Here is a 26,331-nt window from a genome sequence, read left to right on the forward strand (position 1 = left end):
AATTACACTAAATCAAAATTTATATATCAAATTACACATTAAAATAAATTTCCAAATATGAAATGATATTTACTAGGTTGCAATGGATATTGTTTATTTTCTTATGAGAAGGAAACTTTGTATGGCTTCATCAATTTTATTCGAAATGAAAGGGAGAGTTCGGCTCAAAGAAAACAAAAACCTAAAGGGTGAAGCTCTCCTTAGAAATTTAAAAAATTAACCAAATCATTCTTAAAATTTTATATCCAAAATTAAGTTTTTATCAATGACAAAATAATTAATCAAGCTTCATTAACAGGCAAAGCAGAATTTTTTTTAAGGGTTTGAAATGAAATTTAAATTTTAATAGTCTATATCTTTATAAATTTTATATATCTTTATAAATTTTAAAGGATCAAATTAAATTTTCATAATTTTAGAGGACCAAAGTATAATTTTACCTTTACTAAATTAAAATTTTAAAATTTTCTAAAAAGCCAAAATAATAATTTTCCATTTTAGGAGGGGTTAGACCTTACCACCCCTCAGATTCGCCTCTGTCCATTAGGTTTGTTAAATTGACAAAGAATATAAAATAATCAAATATTGTATGTCACGAAATTAATATTGACATAGTATGGCAAGATAATGTTGAAATATATATATTTTAGCTTAATGAAACAATTTTTAATCTTTAGTAGAAGAAAACATGTAGTATTACGTTTGGTTCATAAGAAGTAAGATTATTTTAGCTATAAAATTATTTAACGCGTTATTAGATATGTTATTATTCTTCATATGATTAGAATTTATAAATTCATTGTTTGATTGAGGTAATGTAAAATTTTTTCAGTGATGTAGATATTACATTATTAAAATTGTAATAAAATTATTCAAAATTAATATTATTAAATAAATAAAATTATATAGTTAAAGTAATATTGGATATTAAGAGACTTTCATACACCAATTGAAAATGAAATTTGATGGGGCAACGTATATGTTGATTGTTGACAACCATAATTCATATTTTTTAAGTTGAGATATTGCTATTCCATCACACGCGGTGGTAACGTGCAATTCCACAATTGGGTTGCCTTTACTTTGTAAACTTACATTTATATTGTACTCCGTTTCGTTGGACAAATATTTTCTTTTATCTTGAATTTAAATATTTTTTTATCAAATTTAATTATAAAAATATTTTAATATAAAATTATAAATTTAAATAATGAAACAAAATATTTAAATAAACTAAATCTAGATCGAGCTTTAAATTTTCTTTTCCAAATTAAGTTATCACTTCACTTGACTTATAAGCATGTAATCTATTAATATTGTGGTCCTAACATAAGGTTGTCACTAGTCAGAAAAATGGTCCATATATAGCTCCTTTGTAGTGGCGTAACCAAAGGGCATGGCCTTGACAGCCTTGTTAAATACAGAAATTATTTTTAACCCCTTCTAAAATAAAAATTATAATTTTAACCTTTTTAAAAATTGTAATACAAAATATTTAACTTTTAACTCCAAATTTTATAATTATATCTGAACCCCTTAACAAAATTTCTAACTTTCCTTACTTATTTTTAGGCTAGTTTAGCAATGCTTCCAGAAAGCACTGTAAAAAAGTGTTTCTGATAATTATTTTGAAATGTTTTGTTTAAGATTTGAGTGTTTAGCATTATTGTTAAAAAGTTCGTATGAAAAATAAAATGTCTATTTTAAACATGATATTACCAAATAACAAATATGCATTTAATTAATGTTCAAATTAATTAATATTATTATATTTTAGTAAGAACATAAAAATAATTTACTATAACTTATTGTTAATATTTTAATATATGAAATATAAATTTTAAATTTTTAAGCAATAAATATTAATTATTTTTAAAATTTAATTAGAATATATAAAATATATTTTAAATATTTAAATATAACCATTAAATATTTGTAATTAGATATTAATACATTTGTATTATTTTAAAAAATTATTTTTAATTAATAATTTTAACACATTTATAATTAAACACTAAAAGAAAAAAGGAAAATACTATAATATCGAAAAAGTAAAAAGTAATTAAACACCAAAAATACTTTTGAGAGAAGAAAAGCTAAAAAATTTAATTTTTTCTTTTCAAAAATAATTTCCAAAAATATTTTTCTTAAACAATACTAAGACAAAAAGTGATTTTTTTAAGCATGTTAAACCACCCTTAATTTGCACGCAAGATTTTTGGTTTTATTGAAAGATGCTGATTGTTTTGATTAAAGTTAGTTGATGAAATCACCATGGAATGCATTTTTTAGATTTAGTTGGCCGTACACCCAACTTATTGGGTAATGCAGTAATTTAAAATAAATTGAATTATTGTTGGCTTGACTATTTGGTAAAATGGACCAGGACGGCTATTAGGAATCATTTAATTCACCATTAATATTGACATATTTTATCAATTTAACCTTTTAACCTTTTTAAAAGATTTAAATTTAAATATCAAATTTAAAAAAAATTGCATTATTATTTTTAATGAAAATATTTATTAAAATATTAAATATAATAGCCCACATAATAATTACATGCACTTTTGATATTTAAAGAAAATTATGAAAATTGTATAGTTTTTATTTTTTAATATTTTTATAAATTTTAAATTATTTTTAAAGTCACATATATGACAAATAATATTATATCAACATGAAATATATATAAATTTTCATACAATTGTAATGTTAATGTCGTTAAAAATTTAAAATTTAAATAATACTTTTATTAAAAAGTATTTTAATTTTTAAAAAATATGTAGATGTCAAATTTAACTAAGAATGATGGATAAATTAATAAATATATATATCATTATGCCTAAAAGTATTACAATTGGAATATTGAATGCTTACAATGATAGTGTAAAGCATATTACGGAAGATGAACATCGTCAGTTAAAAAATTTACACTTATTTTACTTTGTTTGATTATTTTAATATCGTTAATTTCATTAATAATAATATAAGTCCCGTGTGAATCTGATTTATGGAAATAAGATATTTTTTTGCTTCTTTTATGATTATTTAATTAAAATATATTTAATTTTAAATAAAATGAATTTTCTTTTAAAAAGCATACATAATAGAAGTCAAATTTAAAATATCAAATATCGCAATTTAGATATCCAATAATATGTGAAGTATATTTGTCAGCATGTTTATCCATACACCAATAATCAATAAGCCAACTGAACTATCAAATAAAATTTAATTTGAATATATATTTATATTTTTATTTGTGGAGGGGTGTATTTATTCTATGTAAAATTTAAGTAATTTTATATATTTTTATAATTTTTTACAATTAATATTTTAGTAATTCAGTTAATTAATATATTAATATAATTATACTTGTCATATAAATAATTTTAAATTGATTCGATATTTTTATTATATTAATTTAAAATATTATTTTTATTAATATATATTTAACTGTTGAAAATTTTAACATGTATGATTTATATAAATAAAACATAAAATAAGACGGTTGATTTATTAAAATATTGATGGTAAAAAAATTAGATAAATATGTAAGTCTGCTTGAATTTTATGCTGATATTATATGTTTATAACATATTTATTTAAATCGTAGAAATCAGCCAATATTAAATATTAAATCAGTTCAATTAGGTGGATGTATACCATATAAGTTCGCCATTTCAATTCTTATATATAATGGTAGAAAAAGTTGATTAAATTGAAATTTTAAATTAAACATTAATCACACTTATCTAAAAATAAATTTTATAATTTTTAAATAAAATATTTTAGAAAATATTAATATCTTTATTTTATTTATTAAAATTTTAGTTACATACATGTCACTATCACTTTATTCGTAATTTCCAATTCAATAAAAAAGACTTTTAATATTTTATCACGGTTCATTACTTTCTTTTCGATAAACAGTGGTTTTGTAGAATGGGCAACCAAATGCAGACTTTATGCTTTTACTGTAAGCAATTGATACATATTGTTGACTTTGAAAAGTGCATTATGTTTTTATTCTATATTTAATTATTAGGATATTTTGTTACAATTAGTAGGAAAATTTTTAAGGTGAAATAAATCTTACATTTTATTTTACTTTTATTGGTATTATTATTATTAACATTAAACTTGATTTTAAAAAATAATATAAAATTGATAAATAAATTGGAGTTGTGGCTGGGATACTTCAGTGGAGGAGCCAATAATGCACACTATATTCTTACTTCAACTTAATGTTATTTTGGCCAAACAAATAATAACAACAATAATAAAGATGCTTTAGTGTTTGCATGTGATTCGTTTTTGTGGACCATAGAAATCCAAACCTAAAATAATTATTTACAAAAGAAAACGTGTCGCAAAGAGAATCCATGCAACAATAACTACATATATATGTTGACAATTGTCCATTTTATCTTTCTTTTTACATTATAAGAAATGATTTTTTGGTCCCTTTAGTTTAATTATTCTTTATACTTTAATATAATCTCATCCTACATATTAACATCATAAATGATGATAAAAGTGTGTTTGATAAATTAAAAGTTAAATTCTAATTTTTATTACTGAATTTGTAATATAAAATTATTTGATATGTTAGTAAAAATTAAAGATGGAATATAATTATTTTATTTGATAATTTTAAATCTACTATTTTACAATGATATTCAACGCTTCAATTAATTATTAACTTAGAATTTATTTTATAAACACATCTCCAACACAATATAGATTTCAAAGTAATAAGAAGGAATAGATATTTTTACGAACAATTTAGCTTCAATATTTTAATCAGATTAATTAAAGGTATCAATTATTAGTTTAATAATTTTATGTATAAAATTTAAATTTTGTTAAATTAAAATATAGATTTTAATTACTAGATCTTGAATTTAAATATAATAAAAAGCAGAACACGAAGTTAGAAAAGTTTTTGAAGAGGGTCTAAATTAAATTGTAATTTTATAATAGTAAAAATATAATATTACCATTTTAATAATTTATATATTTTAATTTTTAAAAATAATCTCAAATTTTATTATTTTAAGGAGTTAAAATATAATTTTATTTTATTAATTTAAAATTTAAAAAAATTAAATAAAAAATTATTTTAGGGAACTGGAACTTACCAGCCCTAAATACGCCCCTAATAAAGAGTATAATCATAATTTGACGTAACACTTTAATTTAATAAAAAATCAGTTCGAAAAAGAGGTTTTAATTTAATTTAATTAATGCTCAAACCTAAACGAAGACAGTAAAGTAGCAAAATAGTAAAGTGAAAAACGAATGATTGAAATGATGGATGAAATGAAAATAATATTGGCGGTTGGATAATTATAATTAGAATATTATAAAATTTATAAATTAAATTATCATGATTTAAGATATAATAAAAAATGCAAAATAAGAGATCTTGGAAATCACCTTGACGCAGAAAAGGACGGAAAGGGAAAGGCAATAAAATCCAATCGCAACGGTTGACAAAAATTATCATTGTGGTGTCAGCTCCACTCCTCTACCCATATTTTTATATTATTTTCACCTAATAATTCGCGATAAAGAAAACCCCAAAAGAATATTTTGGTTTATCCTATGAATCCTATCTCTTTTGCTGGTTAAAAGTACAATACAACCCTTCTATTAAAAATAAATAAATTAAATATTGCAAGATAGATTAAATATTTTCATTAATTTATATAATTAAAAATTAGCATGTATAATAAAATAATAAGATAATAGGTGTATAATAAAATAATAAGATAATAGTGTATGACATGCCATATTATTATATTAGTGTATAAAATTGATTTTATTTATTTTATAATTAAAATATATATATAATAGAATAACCAAATAATGCGGAATGATATACCACGTATAACTATGTAATTTTAACAAGTTTTAACCATAAAATTAAATGACATTTTTAATAAAAAAGTTCTCTTAATTTAATCAATTTTTAAGTGAAAGAAAGAAAATTCAACTGATAGTGCAATTCACTCGATGTTACTCTTATGTTCACCGATGATTTTGTCCTCCTTTTTCATTGTGAAGGTTCGTCAATCAACGTCATATCATCAACTTCTTTAATAAACAAAGGAAAGGGAAGAAAGAAAAAACCACTAGTAATTCATTTCCATAAAGATTTCTAGCTTAAAAAGGGATTTTTTTCTCTTGTGGACACTTCAAATCCAAGTTTTGGTGACACTCCAAAATAGTCTTTATAACCGTTTCAGTATAGAAAGAGGCGTTTCGTCTGTTTCTTTATTTTTTTCTTTGAAAAGCAAATATAAGAAACTTTGAAGTTTTTGTCTGGAGAAAAACAAGTGTTTTTTTTAGATTATCCTCTGCGTAGCCATGGCAGCTCGTAGAATCTCTTCATTACTTACTCGTTCACTCTCTGTTTCATCTTCATCTGTTTCTACTTTGTTTTCATCTCTAGGTGCCCAACCATCCCTTTTCTCTTGGTTTTTGATTTAACATAGTAGTTTTCTGTTTGGTTGCTGAGAAACTGAAAGAAAATAAAGGAAAATGTTGGTTTTTGTTCTTTTTCGAAAGGTTCAAGCTTTGTGCTTTGAAGATTTTGTTTGACTGTTTTCATATATTTTTATTTCTGATCAGTTTTTTTTTTTGGGTGAAAATTTCTGATCAGTTTTCTTACCATCTAAAGTTTAGTTTTTTGTCATGCTATTTACAGCAAAAAAAAAAAAAACCAGTGTTAAATGCAATCACTTTTAACATAGCTTTTCACTTTAGCAATAAATGCATTGCAACAATTTACTCAAAATTTTTTCCAACTGTATTGGAACAGTCACAGATTCACAGTTTTTTCAATTAATTTCCCTTTTTTTATACTCACAAAATCTGTGATTTTGCATCTAAAAACAATAAATTCAGGGAAAAACAGTGGCAGAAATGGAATTGGGAAAAGGTTCAGCACAGCTGCAGCTCTTGAGGATCTGATTGTTCCACCGGTTCAAATAGCTTACACTCAGAATTTAATTGATGGGAAATTTGTAGATGCCGCATCTGGTAAATTACTCCCTTTATCTTATATCTTAAATAAAAAATTAGAGTAGTGTTTCGGTTAAAAATTTCATTATTTGAATATATAAAAATTGATGTGGGTGACGAATTAACAAAACTGTGTATCTGATACATTATATTAATTTTTAATCACATAAATAGATGAAATTTATATTAATTTTTAATCACATAAATAGATGAAATTTTTTAACAATAGGATGGATTTGCCTTTGAGTAGAGGGCATGATTGGCTCCATGATACTTTTATTTTTTTTTATGCAATTAAGCTGATGTTTTATTGATGCATTGAAACAGGGAAAACATTTCCAACTTATGACCCTCGTACAGGGGATGTGATTGCCAATGTTGCTGAAGGTGATGCCGAGGATATTGACCGAGCGGTTGCCGCCGCTCGCAAGGCATTCGATGAGGGACCGTGGCCGAAAATGACTCCCTATGTAAGGATTTTCGATTTGGGGTTGGCTTTAACAATGTGAAAAAGATTTATCATTTCTGTTTTGTTTAATGTGTTTGTTTTCAGGAACGGTCACGGATAATGTTGCGGTTTGCTGATTTGGTCGAGAAACATAGCGAGGAACTTGCAGCATTAGAGACATGGAACAACGGAAAGCCACACGAGCAGGCTGCGAAATCTGAATTGCCGATGTTCATACGTCTTTTTCACTACTATGCTGGTTGGTTCGTTACTACGAAATGGATTTTTACTTTTGTTTGTGTTGCACATGTTTACATTTTGTTGCAAATCATGCAGGTTGGGCGGATAAGATCCATGGGCTAACGGTTCCGGCTGATGGACCTCATCATGTTCAGATATTGCACGAGCCGATAGGTGTTGCAGGACAGATAATTCCATGGAACTTTCCTCTTCTTATGTTTGCTTGGAAGGTTGGGCCTGCATTGGCTTGTGGAAATACCATAGTTTTGAAGACTGCTGAGCAAACTCCTTTGACTGCTCTCTATGTGGCTAAGCTGTTCCATGAGGTAAGCTTGGAGAGGTCTATTATGCAAATGAACATACGAATCCAAGACGGACCAAAACCATTTGTACCATGCAATGGCTTCCTGTTACATGTAAAGGATGTTGAATGTATTTTGATATAAATCTTCCTTATATTCTTTATGGCAGGCTGGTCTCCCTCCAGGTGTTCTGAATGTAGTTTCGGGCTATGGTCCGACAGCTGGTGCTGCTCTTGCCAGCCACATGGATGTTGACAAGGTATCAAAATTCTTCGGTGATATTACAGCCTATAATCTAACATATAACCTTCGAATTCGTAGGGGAACGTAAATGGCTAGGTACATAATGATGTCTCATATAGTTGAAATCAGTTGACTGTTCCTGTTAAATATGTATAATTTTTTTCCTGTGCACTATAAGCCTTGTGTATGTACTTTGAAGTACAGATGGATAATGCCATTAGAACTTTGTTTGCAGGTTGCATTCACGGGATCAACCGATACCGGTAAGATTGTACTTGAATTAGCCGCAAAAAGCAATCTTAAGCCGGTGACGTTAGAACTTGGAGGGAAATCGCCTTTCATAATATGCGAAGATGCTGACGTTGACAAAGCCGTGGAGCTTGCTCATTTTGCTTTGTTCTTTAATCAGGTTTCTTTCATGAGTTTCTTCGAAATTTAGGATGTTTCAACACGTCTTAGACTTATCTAATGCTTTCTATCTTCAGGGGCAATGTTGCTGTGCCGGGTCTCGCACTTTTGTTCACGAACGTGTTTACGATGAATTCATAGAGAAAGCAAAGGCACGTGCATTGAAGCGTGTTGTTGGTGATCCTTTCAGGAAGGGTGTCGAGCAAGGTCCTCAGGTATACATACTTGCAAGCTGATGTTATTATGCATGTTTCATCACCCTACCCGAAACACACGAACCACTTAAGCTGACATCTCTATTCATCTCATAAAAATCTCAGATTGACACGGAGCAGTTTGAGAAAGTTTTAAGATACATAAGAGCAGGCATCGAAAGCAACGCAACCCTTGAATGCGGAGGTGACAGACTTGGAACGAAAGGATACTTTGTCCAACCAACCGTTTTCTCAAACGTTATGGTAATAGCCTTCATTCCTCTACAACAGTTACTTGTGTAACAAGTTATCAACATATTCCCTAACATCATTCTCACACTCTTATCAATTTAGGATGATATGCTGATAGCAAAAGACGAAATCTTCGGTCCAGTACAATCTATCCTAAAGTTCAAGTAAGTTGAAAAAACTCGAATCTAATTACCTCAACAAAATAAATAAGTCCAGTTCAAAAACTTATAGGAATTGGATGCCAGGGATATTGATGAAGTAATTCGAAGGGCGAACAACACCCGTTACGGTTTAGCAGCTGGAGTTTTCACCAAGAGTGTAGAGACAGCGAATACTTTGACTCGAGCGTTAAGGGCCGGGACAGTTTGGGTTAACTGTTTTGATGTGTTTGATGCCGCAATTCCATTTGGTGGGTACAAAATGAGTGGCATTGGTAGGGAGAAAGGGATCTACAGTCTTCATAATTATTTGCAGGTAAAGGCAGTTGTTACTCCTTTGAAGAATCCAGCATGGTTGTAATTTTTATGTTTTTCAGATTGTCTCAACCTTTGATCCTTCCCTCATGTTTTTTTTTTTTTTAAATAAAAAACAACTTTTGCAATAAAGTTACGGAAAACACTGTTTGTAATTGTTGGAATGGAAGGGAAGACAACATGTTAAGTCTTTTTATGGGATCAACAGTATACTTGTCTGTCTTTCGTTGCTGAGAGGTTTTCGTTGATGTCTTGTTGGTATATTTTTTGGTGCAATGTCATGTCAATGGCTTGGGTCCCAATGTTTTTCATTTTGTTCATTGTTTCTTTTTCTTTTCATTTCACTTTAATAATTATCCTGTCTGTTAGCTTGTTTCCATTCGGTTGGTGTGTTTTTAGATAAAATATAATTAGAAACAAAAGATAAATAATAATTAAAAATCAATAAAACGACACCTTAATTAAGTTGCTGTCCAAATTAATTAGAAAAAAAATCTAATCAAAGCCATGAAGCTGGAAGCATAAATTAAGTTGGAGTATGTATTTACTATAAGTAATACAATTTTTAATTTTTTCATACAGTTAAATAATATTTTCGATACAACATATTTAAATAATTATATCTTTAATAATTAAATAGTAATAAAAACAAAATTGTATAAAAAAACTAACTACTTAAAAATAACTTTTAACGAATCCCGTGTTGACTTAATAGTCAAGGTGTTTACCGTCTCAAGTACGATTTAAGTTTGAATCGCGTTAATTACGTTATTGTTAAGACTTTATAATTCTCCTATAATTCAAAAAAAAATTGTAACCCATGCTTGGTAGTATAGTTATAAATGTCAAATTCAAGCACAGAATAAATAGAATTTTTCTTGTCTTATTTGTGAAAAGCATATAGAGAATCAATTACATCCGTTTTATATGATTACTTTATAATATCATATACATTGCATATAATTTTATGCGTTTAATATTTAATTAATTTTTAAATTTTGTACTTTTAATTGCAGTAATTAATATAAAATAATATTTTTATTTAAATTATTAAATATAATTAAAATATATTAATTTATCAATTCAAATATTATAATAAAATTATTTAAATAATAATTAAAGCATTTTAACCTATTCAACCTACAATATAAGTTATAATTAATATACTTAGAATTTATTCAAATAATGGTAAAAAATTATAATTATAATTACCTCAACCATTTTTCACCTATTTTATTTTTAGAGTTCTATTTAAATAATAACTCTATTTTAAAATTAGCATAAATTTTTAATTAATAATTATATTTTATATTTTAATTATTTTTAAATATGTAATTATCACATTTTCTATTAATTATATTTTTTACATATATTCATTTATTTCAACTTTCTTTAACTAATAATTCTACGAAATATTAGAATTAATTTTAAATATGAATTTAGCAATATAAAAAAATAAAAAGTATTCTTAGCCGTTTAAAAACTTTCTAATTTCGTGCTTTTATATTATTATAGATTTATATTAATATATTGATAATTGGATTTTGTGATTCAATTGGCAAGTTGATGAATAAAGGAGAACAAGAACAAATCAAATATCTAATGAGTTGAAGGAAAAATTTAAATTTAAATTTTGAAGAGAAGGTGGTTAAAAATGATGATAATAATAAATTTTAAAAGAAAATAATCTTTAAAACGAAAATAAAAATGATAATGTGAACAACTCAAGTTTCTGAATTTCTAGAGAAATCAAGATGCGAGAAATAAGAGTGAGGCAATTAGATTAAAAAATCAACCTCCTTGCAAAGCCATGACCTTAGCCACTACTAAACTTACCAAAAATAAACAATAACTTTTTTGAGAAAATTAAAGTGTAATTTTATAATTTCATAGAGTTGGGCCAAAGCCACTGGCTGCTGCCCTTGTCCATCAGCCCAATTGTAGCAAACCCAAGTTCAAGAGGAAGCATTTTTACTACCATTATCATCTGCCATTTCCGGTTCTCATGACTCACAAAAAACGTCTCAAATCAAATGAACCAAACGATGGGCTGAGCTCAAACGACATCGTTCCACCATTTATGCTGATGCCAAGTTGGTACATTCTCAATTTTACAAGGTTTTCCAAAAATCTTAGGGATAAGGCCTTTTACAATCAGACATACATACTTTTATATTATTCTATTTCCTAATCACTAAAAAACATTGGGTTTGATTTTTTTGGGGGGATAAATGTTGAATTTTATTATCCAAAAACCAAATGATTAATCAACATATGCCCTATACAATTGTCCAATATACCCCAATCAAAACAAAGCTGCGTATGTACAGTATCTTTATTGCCCCTCAATACCTCTTGTTGCTCTCCCTCCAAATCAAAGTGATAAGAGATTTATCCTTCAGTTTGATATATGCCCAAAACAAATCTTGCTGCCAATTTAAAATAACTCTTGTCAATCTTGCATAATCTGAGCACTTCGCACCAAACTTTCTTAGAAAACACATTGTCAAAAAAGAGATGGCCCCTGCAACAAAGAATACATTTAGCATCAACCTTTTGACCCCTATTGATAAGCTTGTCTTTAGTTGGAAGACTATTCAAAATAGTCATCCAAGTAACTAAAGAGTGTTTAGGGATATGCATACGAGACCAAATTAATCTATGCTAGACCACTCTTGCCTTTTGCACTCTAATTTCAAACCAGATTTTAGTGACTGAAAGAGTATTCTGCCATTAAAAATCTGCAAGTTGACAGCTTCCAAAGTTTCCTCTAACTCCAATTCGCATTGCTACATGGAGAAACTTGCCAAATTTTACAACCTCTCAGAAGATATGCTTGCAACCAAGCAATCCAAATAGAACCCTCTCCAGTAGAAATGTTTCTAATAAGCTTTGTTCCAGTATTCCAAATCCCTCATAACTAGACCCCCTTTAGCTTTAAGAGAGCAAATATGACTCCAATTAATCTTAGCTCCAATAGCAGCAACATCTTGCGCCTTCCAAAAGGATCTGGAATATAATTAAGGACAGATTTAGGCAAGAGAAAGTGTTTACACCAGTAATTCTGAATATTAAAAACAATATTAATTAAGTTGAATTCTGCTAGCATAACTCGAGTACTTAGCAGACCAGTTAAAAATTCTCACTTTAACCTTCTCAAACAAAGGTAAACAATCCCTTTGAGATAATTTCCAGATCACTAGAGGAATCACCAAGGAACTCACAGCAAGCTTAAATTAAATATATGATATATTTATTTTATGGTTAAAATATTATTGAATTTTGCACTCTAATATGTGTAATTCAACATGAAATATTAACATGTTTAAAATCAATTGTATGGGAATGAGAAATCGTTTCCATGGCCAAAAAAGAAAAAGATAACCTAAATTATAAGCTTTGTTTTGTATTTTGAGCTATGAGCTCATGAGATCCAATTCGATTAAATGAACTAATGCACCAATAATGAAATAATATAATTATTAATTAATTCAAACACTCATGAACTATGAATGTACATGACTGTTATAATGTACATTCATGTATTGTGTATTAAATATCTAAAGCCCTTAAATTTTGTAAATATATTTAATAGAAAATGAGCATTCGTCACTTATACGGTTATACTATTCAAATAAATATTCAATATATACATATATATTGTTTGATCATAGATATTCTTAAAATCTTTTTCTTTTTGACAAATCTAAACGCCCCATAGTCAATCAATGATCTCAATGAATTGGCACGAAGGAAACTATAGAATTCATAATTACATCCTACCATATTTAACACTTAATATTTATATTTTTTTTTATCAATTTCACTCTTATTCTTTTTGCAGGACCATTAACTTTTTAAAAAAACATCAAATCAGATTTTTTAATGAAAACGATGCTAGCATAACAACTTTCGAGGCATTCAATATATATACACTCAATTATGACATAATACCATTTATCTTATTTGTCAATCAATAAATAATCTAAAACTTATAAAAATATTTAAAAATAAAAAATTAAAAAATACATAAAAATATATAAATTGTTATGCGAGTTACAATTTTAAAATAAATAATAATTTAATAATTTATTTTAGTTGGTATTTCTATTTAAAAACAATTAAACTCTTTTTAAAAGATTAAAGGTTAAATTTAACTGAAAATAATAAAATTTAAATTAAAAAATATAAATATTATCTCTACGTAATTCAAACAAATAGAAAGGTTAATGCTTGTTAGGTTTTGACACGTTCGCTCCTGACTCAACCCCCAAAGGTCCCATCCCTCAACGATTTTTCATGCAAAATTCTAATTAACCTAATAATATCTTATTAATTAATTGAGTTTTTGTTTTAACGATTAATTAAACGTAAATCAATGAGATAAAGACATAATATACGCGTGATATTAGTCAGTAGATGATTGGTCCACGTTTATGCCTGACTTGCTTAATTAAATTCCCTTCCACCACTTAGTTTTTAATCAACTTATATTTTGGCCAAAAAAATATATATATATATATATTTAAAAATTAAATAAGAATATTCTAAGCTGTTGCTTTGCAGGATTGCTATCTGATTCTAATATACCATTGGTCAAAAAAGAAGGAAAAAAAGAGAGAAAAAAATCTGATATAACATGAATATGTGCATGGGATAAGGACTTCTCAACTGACATTTTTTAAATATATTTTTTATAATTCAGATATGGTTCAATTATTAGTACAAGTTCACACTGCTATTGGACTTTGATAATGATATTCTTTATTTTCATGGTTTTGTCGTCCCCAAAATTGGAAACTTGTAGAAGAGTTATTGGAGAAAATATCATAACCCACCATATTTTAATACCACTAATAATTTTAAAACATGCACGTAATGTAAATTATATACTTTTATCTTATTTCATTTTCATTACGTCATGTTTGCGATATCATTACCTTTTTGAAATACCTACCATTCATTTCACTTTTACTTAGCTTAAATTCTAAATTTTATCCAAAAATTTATCAATAAACCCCGAATTACCATATCAAGTCAAGTCAAAGAGAAAAATTATTTTATAGATCCTTCCCACTATATTATTCAGACCTCTTTTAATTATTTAATAATATTTTAATAAATTTTTTATGTCATTGATACATAATTTTAATAATTTTTTTTAATTTTAAACTCGAATTCTAAACCCTAACCTATGAAATTTTAGGCTTAAAGCTTAGGGCTTATAGTTTCGAGTTTAAGATTCATGTTCATGGTTCGGGATTCGATGCTTAGTGTTTGGGGTTTAAGATTTAGTATTTAGAGTTCGATATTTAGGGTTAAGGATACAAGATTCTAGGTTCTGATTCCAGGCTAAAAAAATACCAAAATTATGTGTCAATGACATGAAAAAAATTGTTCAAATGTCATTATATAATTGGGAAGGGACCGTAAATTCTGTGGTGGGAAGTGCCACGTAAATTTAACTTGATTTGAGTCAAATTCTACATGTAATTTTCTAAATTCAATAATTATCGATATTAAAATTTTAATTAGAGAAAAGTACATAATATTATTTAAAATTTAGTAAAACTAAATTTTAAAAATAATATTTGTTAGCTTAATTAGATTTTAATTTGTTACTATCTGTTTACAAATTCAATATGCTTTTTTCAAATAAATTTTATTATCACTTTCCATATCTATTGTACATATCATATTTCTTTAAAGTTAATATAATATTTTGATATTTGGGTTTGGTTTTAATGTTCAAATTGTTAGTTAAGTTTTTGCCCTAAATTGATAATTAAATTTGACCTTAATGTTCAATTTGGTATCGGACCAAACGGTTTCTTGTAACCTAATAAATATTTGACATGTGTACTTTATAATAAGCATAGGTACAAAAACACTTAAGCATCACATTAAAAAGTTTAGATAGCAAAGTGAATATTAAAGCCAAAATCAAATACCAAGTTTAGATAAAAAACTTTAGATATTAAATTAAACATTGAAGCTAAACATAGATACCAAATAATATAAGGATGAATACACAACTATATATGAAATTTAATTTTCACAAATCATTAACAATATTATTTAATTAATACTATTTTCCGTTGATGATTATATACACAAATAATTATATTAATTCAATATAAAAATAAATATATATACTTGTTTCTTTAAATGTGTACAATTTAATTAATATCAAAATTTCACCTAAATAATTATACTAAATCAAAATATTCATATATCAAATTACACATTAAATCAAAATTTATATATAAAATTAATATTTATCCCAATAAATAATTAACCCTATTTGTTACTGCACAGAGCGCATATTTACGTTTAACTACCGACAAATGGACATTTTACTTTCATGTATAGCTGTATGAAACATACTGCTATTACATTAATCCATTATTTATCCATATACTATAACAGTTGACCGATCTGTCTGAAAATGGAAGGTACATTTTGTGATTATGGATTTTGGTTTTACACACTATTGAGATTGACATATAGTTTAAAGCTTATTGAAACAATATTATTTTACATTGTTCTGCTTTTTGTCTTATGCTAATCATGATTTTTATGTTATTATAAAATCTTATATTAATTATTAACTTTCCTTCATTCAGCGGCAACTACACGCTCGTAAAGCCTTTTGTTTTGAATATTCTGACATACCCGGTTTCTAGGGTAACATGCGCCTTATTTTCATTGGCTAGCTGTCTTCGGTCGGCAACTTGAGGGCCCCACAAAATGTCATTGGGCAGATAGCTGACCCAGTTTTAAATACGATCCGAAAATCTAATGAATCGGTCAATTTTAGGTTTATTCCACTTTATGTCATCAAACTATGGCCTATATTCTAAATTAGTTCTTAAATTTTAAAACATTATTGAATCTTTAAAGTATCAGAATGTCATCAGTTTGAAGCTCAAATATGGCATTAAACATATTTCAAATATATGGATTAAATTAAAAATACATTTGTACCTATTGTATCGACAATTTAGAATTGACTTGCTAAAAAAGAAGAGAAATAATCCTCTTAAATTTTAATGACGTTATTTAACATATTGAATCCAAGCTATTCATATGATAGATATACACGTGTTTATAATTTAACTAAGGGTGAAATAAAAAAAAATTACTTAGGAGGGTTGGGATGAAATTATAAATTTTTTGAGGGCAAAAGCTAAAAAATTTAAGACATAGTTAGAAAGGATTAGATTGCATTTTTTTGGAGGGGCCAAAAACAAAAAAAATAATTTCAATTAAGAACTAAAGGGATTAAATAAAATAATTTAGTGTTTGAGAGGGATCAAGGGAAAATTTTTCAATTAACCAAGGGGGCCAAGGCCCCTAGGTTGCACCCTTGATTTGATCTATATGTTTTAAATATGCTTTATGCTAGATTTAAAACCAACATTTAACACTAGGCTCAAATAAGGACTTGATTGATACAATATCAATATTTTCAGGATTCAATTATAAAAAATTAAAGTTAGGTGATGAATTTAAAATCTAGCAGATAGTTTGAGTGTGTTTTGTGACATTAACCCTTTTAGTTTTCAAAGTGAATTTATTTTCTGGAGTTAGTACTCTACTTTTTAGCAGTTTCGGAGAAGCAATCACTTGTCCATCCTCAAAGCTCCACGTGTCCCAAACACGTGTCTTAAATACGTGGACTCCAAATCGAACCCAACCTGTCGTTTCACAGTCAACTCGTAAGCAGTATGCAGCCATGTAATGCACCATATTCGGCCACGTGTCCTCCAAGATATTCTCGTTATATTTCCATTGGATTTAACTGAAACTCCTCACTCAGCTTAACCAAACAAAAAAAGCTTTTGGATTTTATATGCACGTAAGGAGCAGAGTACTCTGTTGTTTTAAATTTTTACGCAAATGATACAAAAGAAATTCAGTGAAGTTGATCGCCGGATTTTTTCTTTTCCGGCAGTTCATCCTTGCGAAGCAGTATCTCCGGCGACCCTTCTCGGTTCCTTAATAGTTCTTTCTCAAAATATCGGTAATTACCAATCGAAATTCTTCGCTAGCCAAAGAAGAAATTCCCGGGAGGCAATTCGAAAAATCGGGATTTTACTTGTGTTTTTCGAGGAGATTCACGATCGGGGTTTAATTCTTCCCGAGACGGCCGTTCTTTGTTTCTCCGAGCTCCATCTTACTTTCCAAAAAATCCGGTTCTTATTGGAGGATTGTTCACGAGAAGGAGCAAGGCTATGGATTTTAATGAAGTCAGAGATGGTCGTCACTCAATTCCGCGTGCTTATTAGAACTGTGGCCACCGCCTTAGACATTTTGCCGTTGAATTCGATGGATATTTGCGGCGAAGTGAAGGAATTGGTGGAGTTGGTAGCGAAACAAGCACGGAAGGCGAGAATCGAAATCGACCCCAACGATGAACGAGCTATGAGACGAGTTCTTTCGGTTTTGGACCGGTTCGAGAAAGGAATAGAACCAGAATTTCAAGTCCTGAAATGGGTTCTTGATTATCTCGAGATCAAAACATGGAGCGATTGCAATAAGGAAATCAAGTTCTTGGAAGAACAATGTGTTGAAAGTGAAGACAGGGAAGTGCCGTTTCTAAGTAGTTTGCTGGGTTTCATGTGTTACTGTCGGGTAAGGATTTTCGATACATTAGATTACCAAAACGCCGACCAAACTGACGTACGATGTAATATGGAGGTTCTCAGTTGTTTAAATCCTGAAGATTTTCGTTGTCCGATATCATTAGAATTAATGATCGATCCTGTCACGGTCTCAACAGGACAAACGTATGATCGGTCTTCAATACAAAAATGGTTAAAAGCAGGGCATACAATTTGTCCCAAAACAGGGGAGAAACTAACCAATACTGAATTGGTTCCAAACACAAATCTCCGTAAGCTGATCCATCAATTCTGTGCCGACAATGGGTTGTCTCTAGCCAAAACAGGGAAGAAATCTCGGGACATAACGAGGACGATCCTTCCTGGAAGTCCGGCAGCCGCCGAGGCAATGAAGTTTCTGTCGAGGATAGTAGTGAGGAACCTGGTTTTTGGAACGAGTGAGCAAAAAAACAAGGCAGCTTACGAGATTCGTTTGCTTGCAAAAGCAAATATTTTTAACAGGTCTTGTCTGATTGAAGCTGGAACAATCCCACCACTTTTGAACTTGTTGTATTCTTTTAATAAGTCTATACAAGAGAATGCAATTGCAGCTCTTTTGAAGCTTTCAAAGCATGCAAATGGGAAGAAAATAGTGGTTGAAAATGGTGGATTGAGATCAATTGTTGCTGTTCTTAAAAGGGGAATAAGTTTAGAAGCAAAACAAATAGCTGCTGCGACTATATTTTATCTTTCTTCAGTGAAGGGATATAGAAGATTAATCGGTGAAATTGATGAAACAATCCCTGCACTTGTTGATCTTATTAAAGAAGGTACCCCATGTGGGAAAAAAAATGGAGTGGTAGCACTATTTGGTCTCGCTTTATACCATGGGAACCGTCAAAGGGTCATTGATGCTGGTACTATCCCGTTGCTCCTCCATATTATAGCGTCTTCGAATAAAGACGAGCTCATTGTGGATTCGTTAGCGCTTTTGGCAACGTTAGTCGAGTGTCTCGACGGAACGTTAGCGATCCTCCAGGCCTCCTCGTTTCCTTTAATAACCCGGATCTTGCAATCTACAACATCTCAAGCGGGGAAAGAGCATTGTGTTTCAATCTTCTTGTCTTGTTGCAATAATGGCGGTGACGAGGCCGTTGCCGTATTGGCTAAGGATACTTCGGTGATGAGCTCGTTGTACTCGGTTACGACGGACGGTACGGCTCTGGCAAGTAAAAAGGCTCGGTCGTTGGTAAAGATGCTTCATAAATTCCATGAAACAAGCTCGTCTGGACAAGGGTGTCAAGCATGTACGAATGAACAATCAGTTCATGTTTGGTAGTATAGTAAAATTTATTTGCTGCATGTAAATATATATATATACTTAATTAAGATTTGAATTTCGAGACATTAGCTCAGTTTTTGTAGGAGCTAATGGCTGCACAATCATATACTTTACTTTTACTCTGAATTGAATTATTTTTATCATAATTCTTTTCTATCAAATAAAATTAAATATGTTAGAATTAAATGACCGAATATTTATTTAAATAAATAATATTGTGGTAAAATAAAATAAAATAAAATTCATATAAAATTACACTTCTTTTATATTATTTTAGAATAAAGTTTTTAAATCTTATTAAACTCCATCTATTTTATATTTTATTAGAATAATGTATTTTATTCTTACTAGAATGTGGCTTTAGAAGCCTATAAATAGACATAGTCTATTCCTCTAGTAATTATTCGAATTCGACATAGTGAATTTTCTTCTCCTTTGTCCGTGATTTTTTTTTCTAAAAGGGTTTCCACATAAAAATCTGTGTGTTTTTTATTTTATTTTATTTTATTTTATTTTATTTTTCACAAATTTGTATCAGAGCTTCCAAGTTGCTCATCTTGATCACGGTAATGGCGTCTTTAAAGTATGAAATTCTGCTGTTGGATCGCAACACCAGATTTGCGTTGTGGCAGATTAAGATTCAAGCAGTCCTTGTGCAGATAGATCTGGAGGATGCTCTGCTAGAGATAGATAAGATGTCTTCGACATTAACAGATGAAGAGAAGAAGCGTAAGGGTTGAAAGGTGTTAACACAATTACATCTACATTTGTCCAATAAAATTTTACAGGATGTGATGAAAGAGAAAATCGCCACTGCATTGTGGAAGAGGCTAGAACAAATATGCTTGTCGAAAACTCTAACAAACAAGTTGCATATGAAGCAGCGTCTTTATGGTCATCGTTTGGAGGAAGGTGCGTCTGTACACGAACACTTAACAGTGTTTAAATAAATTCTCTCAAACTTGGAGGCCATGGAGGTTCAGTATGATAAGGAAGATCTAGGGTTGATTCTACTTTGTTCGTTGCTCCCGTCTTATTTAACCTTTAGAGACACAATTTTATATAGTCTCGAGTCTCTCACAGTTGATGAGGTTTATGATTCTTTGACCTCGTATGATGAGGTTTATTATTCGAAGTCGACATAGTGAATTTTTTTCTCCTCTACCCGTGGTTTTTTCCCGAAAGGGTTTTCACGTAAAAATCTGTGTGTTCTTTATTTTATTTTATTTTATTTTCTCACAAAATAATTAAGATTTTGTGTGTCAAGAGACTTGAATGAAATTTCTTTCTTTGTTAGTTAGGTATCTTTTCTTAATTCCTTATTTCTTTTTTATTTACTTAAAGATTTTCAAATAATTAGTTAATTAACTAATTAATAAATAGTTAATCTATTTCATAACAGGTAAATGAACAAAAATAAGCATATTTACAATGACTATTTGAGAATAGAAATAATCATATAAATACAAACATGAAAGTTAAAAATAATTTTATATATACTTGAAATTTACCCTCCTTTCACACATTGTTCTTCTTTTAATAAATTTTCAGCCTTGGGTATATCTAAAAGCATTTAAAGCATTTAATTTTAATAAATAATTGCTCTAAATTTAAAATTCATCTCTCTAAAAAATTAAAAATTAATTCTTTAACGTTTTCTTTTGGTAGAAAAAAGTAAATTAATTACAGATTATTTGCAGCACAAGTAATCGCATGCTTAGCATTTATATATAATTGTTCCATCAATAGATTTGGAATTTTCTAGAACACTTTAGGACTATAAAGAAGATTCTTCATTGAACTAGCGAATTCATGCATGACAAATTAGCCTTCCTTGGAATTTGTTGTATGATCACATGCCAATCTCATCTACACAATTTGAATTCGTAAGACCAAATAAATACCTATATGAAACTACACATGATATATCCATAATGGCCCCAACAATTAGAACACAATTTGTTTCAATTACAATTTTCTTCCTCTTTGCATTTCAAGTCAATATGAGATTATCATATATTCCAATGTTCAACTTGCGTAACATTGCATTTTTCAATGTTTTCTCTCAACTCTACCGAGTCAAGTGCCGTGACCATCTCTCATCGTTACTACTGTTAAAGCCAACCTCAAGCTCAGATTCTTTGCCTCATCTGTGTTAACTTTAATGTATCCAAAAGGTGAAGTTCTCTACTCCCGATTCTATGTATTCCTTGCACTATTGAAAATTGAAAATTGAAAACATGATAGTATTGTAAGAGCATATTAAGTTTTGAATTTGAAAATCAACAATTCAATAAATTATACGCATAAAATTAACAAAAAACCAACAGCTCAATAGTGTTTACATGCAATAAATTAACAAAATTATTAGTTCAATTTACCAACAAATGGATTAATTTTTCAATTTTAAAAAAATACAAAATTAATTTTGACAAATTAAAATAATTAAGCTAAATTTTCAATTTTGTAAAATAGAGAAATGAAAATTGTAATTAAACCTAAAAACTTAAAAAAGAAATCCTTTATATCTCTTTCAAAATATAATTGTTTTTCTTTAATCTTAAAATAATTATTATTAAACGGACAAACTATTAAACGCGGGTAGCACTAAAAATAATTAATTGAAACAGATTAAAAACCTTGGCAGAAAATTTCTTCTTCAAAGTCTCTCTGGTCTTTAGAATCCTAACTCGCAAGTTAGTAAGTATTCTTTGTTTATCTCTTTTCAAATTTAGATCTCTAATTTACAGCCTTCAATGTTCTTCTATTTCGATTCTCTATTTTCGGTACTTTCGAGAGTTGCTGTTTATGATTATCATTATTATATTTTATTTCAGCTAAGAAGAAATGGCGACTGAACAACCAAAGCCTCAAAATGAAGACATAAATATGGATTTGTTTGAAGATGACGATGAATTTGAAGAATTTGAAATCAACGGAGGTAATTTCTATTTATCATTTATTTTTTAAGGGAATTTCCGTGATTCTAGGGTTTAATTTAGGCATTTGTTAAGTAATTGGGTATCACGAAAAAATTGATGTCGATCCGTTTGATCTTTCTGTTTTCTTTCTATTTTTGTTAATGTTGGGCTATAAACTTATATTTAGGGGTTCGTTTTATAGATTTTTTGCTGTTCTGGGAATTTTTTTGAGCAGTAATACTTGTTGGTATCCATTAGGTCATTGCTTTTGTTACAAATGTGCATTTGAAAAATGTGATGATATGAAACTAGTGTTATCGATGACTGGTTGCTGGTTGTGATTTCGTTGCAAAGGTGTTCATGTGTTAATATGTCTCATAGAGTTTGTTTCTTTAGGTATCTGAGACGTATAAGTTGCCTGAGTTCATTTACTGGTTACTAAGGGGCAAATATCTACTGTTGAACTGTTTGTAAATGCAATTAATCTCCCTGATTTTGACCTTGATGGCCATATTATGCAAAATCTGGTTTGAAATCTTGTGCAAAATCATGCCTTGATCCTTCACAAATAGAACCGATTCTTGATTTATTAGAAACGCTTTGCAGGCCTCGAGTTGATTGCCTACTCTTGTAGCTAATCTGTATCTCGATAACTATCCTAGCAACAAACCGGTGTTTAATTATAGTGAGTAAATTATAATGACTCTTTTTTTGTGCCACAATTTAGACTAATAAGTTTCGGACGGCAGCTCCATGCCTCAAGCTAGGATGGCCTATTATCATCTATATGACTATGGCAGTCTTTTCAAATTCACCATATTTGAGATGTCACCTTACAGCCGTCTTGTCCTCCATGAGCTTGATTTCAGAATTAGCTATTGATAAGTATATTCCATGAGATGAAATCCGTCCTGATTTGAAGAGTTAAATGTTATAAAGAGTGATAATTAAAAGCAAAATATCAACCTAAATATATTACATAGACTAGGAGTGCGAGAGAAAGAAGACAGATGGCAATTTTCTTGTTGAATAATTTTGAGAGATGGGTCCTTTGGGCTTTTGAGTTCACACTTTTTGGTCCTGATGTACTTTTAATGTTCAAGTTCTTAAATTCATAATTGATTTCAAAACTTGAAAAAGTAATTTGCATGTTAATACTTGTTTGAAGAGTATCGATTAAACATTTTTGTTGTATATCATGGTATAAAAAGTTTCATTGTCATGTCATGTTGTACCTGTATTTGTTGCACCCGTATTGTTTCTGCTTCTTAAGTTTACATATAGTTTTAATTAACATCGTATACTTTGGTTAGACTTATCCAAGGATTAAGATATGATGCCAGTATATTATTGTTTGTTCTTTTTTAATAGGGTTAAATCACTTTTTGGGACCTAAATTTGGCAACTACTCTCACATTGGGGCCTAAACTTTTTTGTGGTTCAAGTTAGTCCTTGAACTTGACAACTGTTTCCACATTGGGGCTTGAACTTTTTTTTGTCAAGTTCAGGCCCCCAGTATGAGAACAATTGTCAAGTTCAGGAACTAATTTGGACAAAGAAAAGTTGAAGCCCCAGTCTGGTAATAACAGCTTAATTCAGCCCTAATATGGAAACAATTACTAAATCCAGAGCCTAACTTGGACCCAAAAAAAGTTCAAGCCCCAATGTGGGCATAGGTACCAAGTTCATGCCCCCAAATAGTGATTTAACCCTAAATAAATTCATATTATACTTTCCTTTTTTCTCTCTCTAGTATTTGATACCATATCTGAGAGTATAAAACTGCAATCCGAACAGAGTGGGATGACAAGGAAGAAGGAAAGGAAGAAGGAAAGGAAGTAACACAGCAGTGGGAAGATGAATGGGATGACGATGATGTCAGTGATGACTTCTCACTGCAACTGAGGAAGGAACTCGAGAATAACACCAAGAACTGAACCAGAGTTGTGCTTCTCTATTGTCTTGCTTCCTCGTTTGAATTTATTTTGGTTTCTTGCAAAACTGATGTTTGAGCTTTAACTCTTTATGATTGGGATGTTTGATAGAAACAGTGTGCAGAAACTGGTCTTTATGGTTATCTGAAATATAGATTGTGTGGGTGTTTGCCTTGTTTAAGCTGTGCACATGTTTTGCTTTTTCTTTTTTTATATATACTAGTTGTGTGAAAACTAGGGTCGATATTGGTTCGGGATTTTTTAACCGTCCATTATCAGAGACGAATCCTCGTTAGGGCCTAAGGTGACCTTGGTCCCCAAAGTTTTTAAAAGTTCTTGTTATATAGGTCCTCCAAAATTTTTGAAATTTATTATTAAAAACCTTTGAAAAGTTTTAAAAAAATTCAATTAGGCACTTCAAATTTTCATTTTGTAAATTTTCATAAAGCCTCTAAATGTTTTTAAACATTTAATTAAACCTACCAAAACTTTTAAAAAACTTCACCAAAACCCTCAGTTTTTAAAAATTTTAGTTAGCCCCCCAAAATTGAATGCCAAGATCCGCCATTGTTCATTATAATTTGGTTATCGGTTTTTCATATTAATTTTTTGTTTTAGATTTTAGACTTATATTGAGAAAATGAATTTTTGTTTTATGGCATTAAATATTATTTAGCAAAATTTTAAAATCTTTTTCATCAATATTTGTAAAATATAATAATTTTTAAGAACTTTTAAATTATTAACATTATTTTAAATATAAAATTTTATTTTTATACTAGAAAAATTAAAATTATTTATAAATAAAATAAAAAATAGAATTAATTTCAGTTTCAAATAATCATGGTTTTTAAATTTGCATTTCATTAATCATCAAAACATTTCGTTTCGGGTTGGTTTTCGATTTTTCTTATGCAGCCTAGTGGAAACTAGTTAGAGCATAGGTGGGGTTTAGTATCAATAAAGACCTATTTCTGAAATTATTTGCGAAAATGGGTTGTTTTCAAAAATAATAACGAGTATAGACCGATAACCTAAAAACGCGCTAACGTGGACGCATTTTCAGGGGATATCCCAAAAAAGCGCTTACACGTCAACTTTTTTTTCCTTGTGACAGGCAAAAGCACGTTGACGTGGAAGTGTTTTACTAAAAAGCACTGACGAGGACGCTTTTTGGCCGTGTTTTCCCCAACTGTCACCTCCAACGGCCATTTAAAAATGATCGTTGGGCCTCTAACAGTCAAGAAAAAAAAGTATAAACCCCCAACCCATTTTTCACACCAAATTTTATTATTCTTCCAAATTTCTCCTTAAATTTCTCAAAAAGCTCTATAATTTTTTTTATTTTTGTCTAAATTATTATTATTTTTTATAATTTCTAAGAAATTTGATCGTGTTAGCAATGGCCCGACAATTAATTCATCTCGATTATAAACATATCTCCGTCGACCAAATGCAAATGGTAAGGGTTAATTTCATTTTTTTAATATTATTTAATTTTTTATTTAATTTTTATAATTTAATTAATATTTTTTATAATTTTTTATAATAGCTGACAATGGCCCAGCAAATAATTTTTTCAGCACACATTACATCAAATTTATTTTTTCGGAACCCATATTGTCAAAATTATTTTTTCCAGAACAATACTTAGCAATTAAAAAAATTAAACCCTAAACAATTAAAAACCTAATACCCTAGTTTAAATTTTCCAAAACCCTAATCAAACCCCCAAACCCTAAACTTAGACCCTAATTAACAAATAACCCATTGGGGATTACACGGCCAAAAACACTTCCATGTCAGAGCGCTTTTACGTAACACAAGGAAAAAAAAATGTCCTAATTAGCAAATAACCCACTGAGGATTACACGGCCAAAAGTGCTTCCACATTAGAGTGCTTTTGCCTGGCACAAGGAAAAAAGCGCTGATG

The 26,331-nt window shown here is 29.1% G+C and overlaps 3 protein-coding genes across 5 annotated transcripts; all 3 read left to right on the forward strand.

The window, feature by feature from the left end:
• Positions 1-5,961: 5,961 nt before the first annotated feature.
• On the forward strand, positions 5,962-9,800 carry LOC108479632 (aldehyde dehydrogenase family 2 member B4, mitochondrial-like). 2 transcript variants are annotated; one of them, XM_053022851.1, is made up of 11 exons: positions 5,962-6,075; positions 6,919-7,053; positions 7,363-7,505; positions 7,589-7,742; positions 7,820-8,049; positions 8,195-8,284; positions 8,504-8,677; positions 8,754-8,891; positions 8,997-9,134; positions 9,225-9,286; positions 9,368-9,800. In XM_053022851.1, the coding sequence occupies exons 1-11, from the start codon at positions 6,036-6,038 to the stop codon at positions 9,639-9,641; spliced, it is 1,578 nt and encodes a 525-aa protein (XP_052878811.1). In that variant the 5' UTR covers positions 5,962-6,035; the 3' UTR covers positions 9,642-9,800. The 2 variants fall into 2 exon arrangements, with proteins under 2 accessions (XP_052878811.1, XP_017637835.1); XM_017782346.2 differs by lacking the exon at positions 5,962-6,075 and adding an exon at positions 6,098-6,463.
• A 7,614-nt stretch (positions 9,801-17,414) lies between these two features.
• LOC108478954 (U-box domain-containing protein 19-like) lies at positions 17,415-19,729 on the forward strand. Its single transcript, XM_017781406.2, has one exon. It carries the CDS (start codon positions 17,498-17,500, stop codon positions 19,538-19,540), a length of 2,043 nt encoding a protein of 680 aa, XP_017636895.1. The 5' UTR covers positions 17,415-17,497; the 3' UTR covers positions 19,541-19,729.
• Positions 19,730-22,090: 2,361 nt separating this feature from the next.
• Positions 22,091-24,579, forward strand: LOC108477370 (protein DELETION OF SUV3 SUPPRESSOR 1(I)-like). Of its 2 annotated transcripts, none has more exons than XM_017779893.2 (3): positions 22,091-22,243; positions 22,381-22,484; positions 24,262-24,579. In XM_017779893.2, the coding sequence occupies exons 2-3, from the start codon at positions 22,391-22,393 to the stop codon at positions 24,399-24,401; spliced, it is 234 nt and encodes a 77-aa protein (XP_017635382.1). In that variant the 5' UTR covers positions 22,091-22,243; positions 22,381-22,390; the 3' UTR covers positions 24,402-24,579. The 2 variants fall into 2 exon arrangements, with proteins under 2 accessions (XP_017635382.1, XP_017635383.1); XM_017779894.2 differs by having other exon boundaries at positions 22,108-22,239.
• Positions 24,580-26,331: the final 1,752 nt, after the last annotated feature.

This window comes from Gossypium arboreum, chromosome 12 (assembly GCF_025698485.1).
Source record: "Gossypium arboreum isolate Shixiya-1 chromosome 12, ASM2569848v2, whole genome shotgun sequence".
Lineage (NCBI taxonomy): Eukaryota > Viridiplantae > Streptophyta > Magnoliopsida > Malvales > Malvaceae > Gossypium > Gossypium arboreum.

Coding starts and splice junctions, on each gene's coding strand:
- LOC108477370 (XM_017779893.2), top strand. CDS start 22,391: ATGGCGACTGAACAACCAAAGCCTCAAAATGAAGACATAAATATGGAT. Junction 22,485..24,261: donor AGAATTTGAAATCAACGGAG/GTAATTTCTATT, acceptor CAATCCGAACAG/AGTGGGATGACAAGGAAGAA.
- LOC108479632 (XM_017782346.2), top strand. CDS start 6,379: ATGGCAGCTCGTAGAATCTCTTCATTACTTACTCGTTCACTCTCTGTT. Junction 8,050..8,194: donor TGGCTAAGCTGTTCCATGAG/GTAAGCTTGGAG, acceptor TCTTTATGGCAG/GCTGGTCTCCCTCCAGGTGT. Junction 9,135..9,224: donor CCGTTTTCTCAAACGTTATG/GTAATAGCCTTC, acceptor TTATCAATTTAG/GATGATATGCTGATAGCAAA.
- LOC108478954 (XM_017781406.2), top strand. CDS start 17,498: ATGATACAAAAGAAATTCAGTGAAGTTGATCGCCGGATTTTTTCTTTT.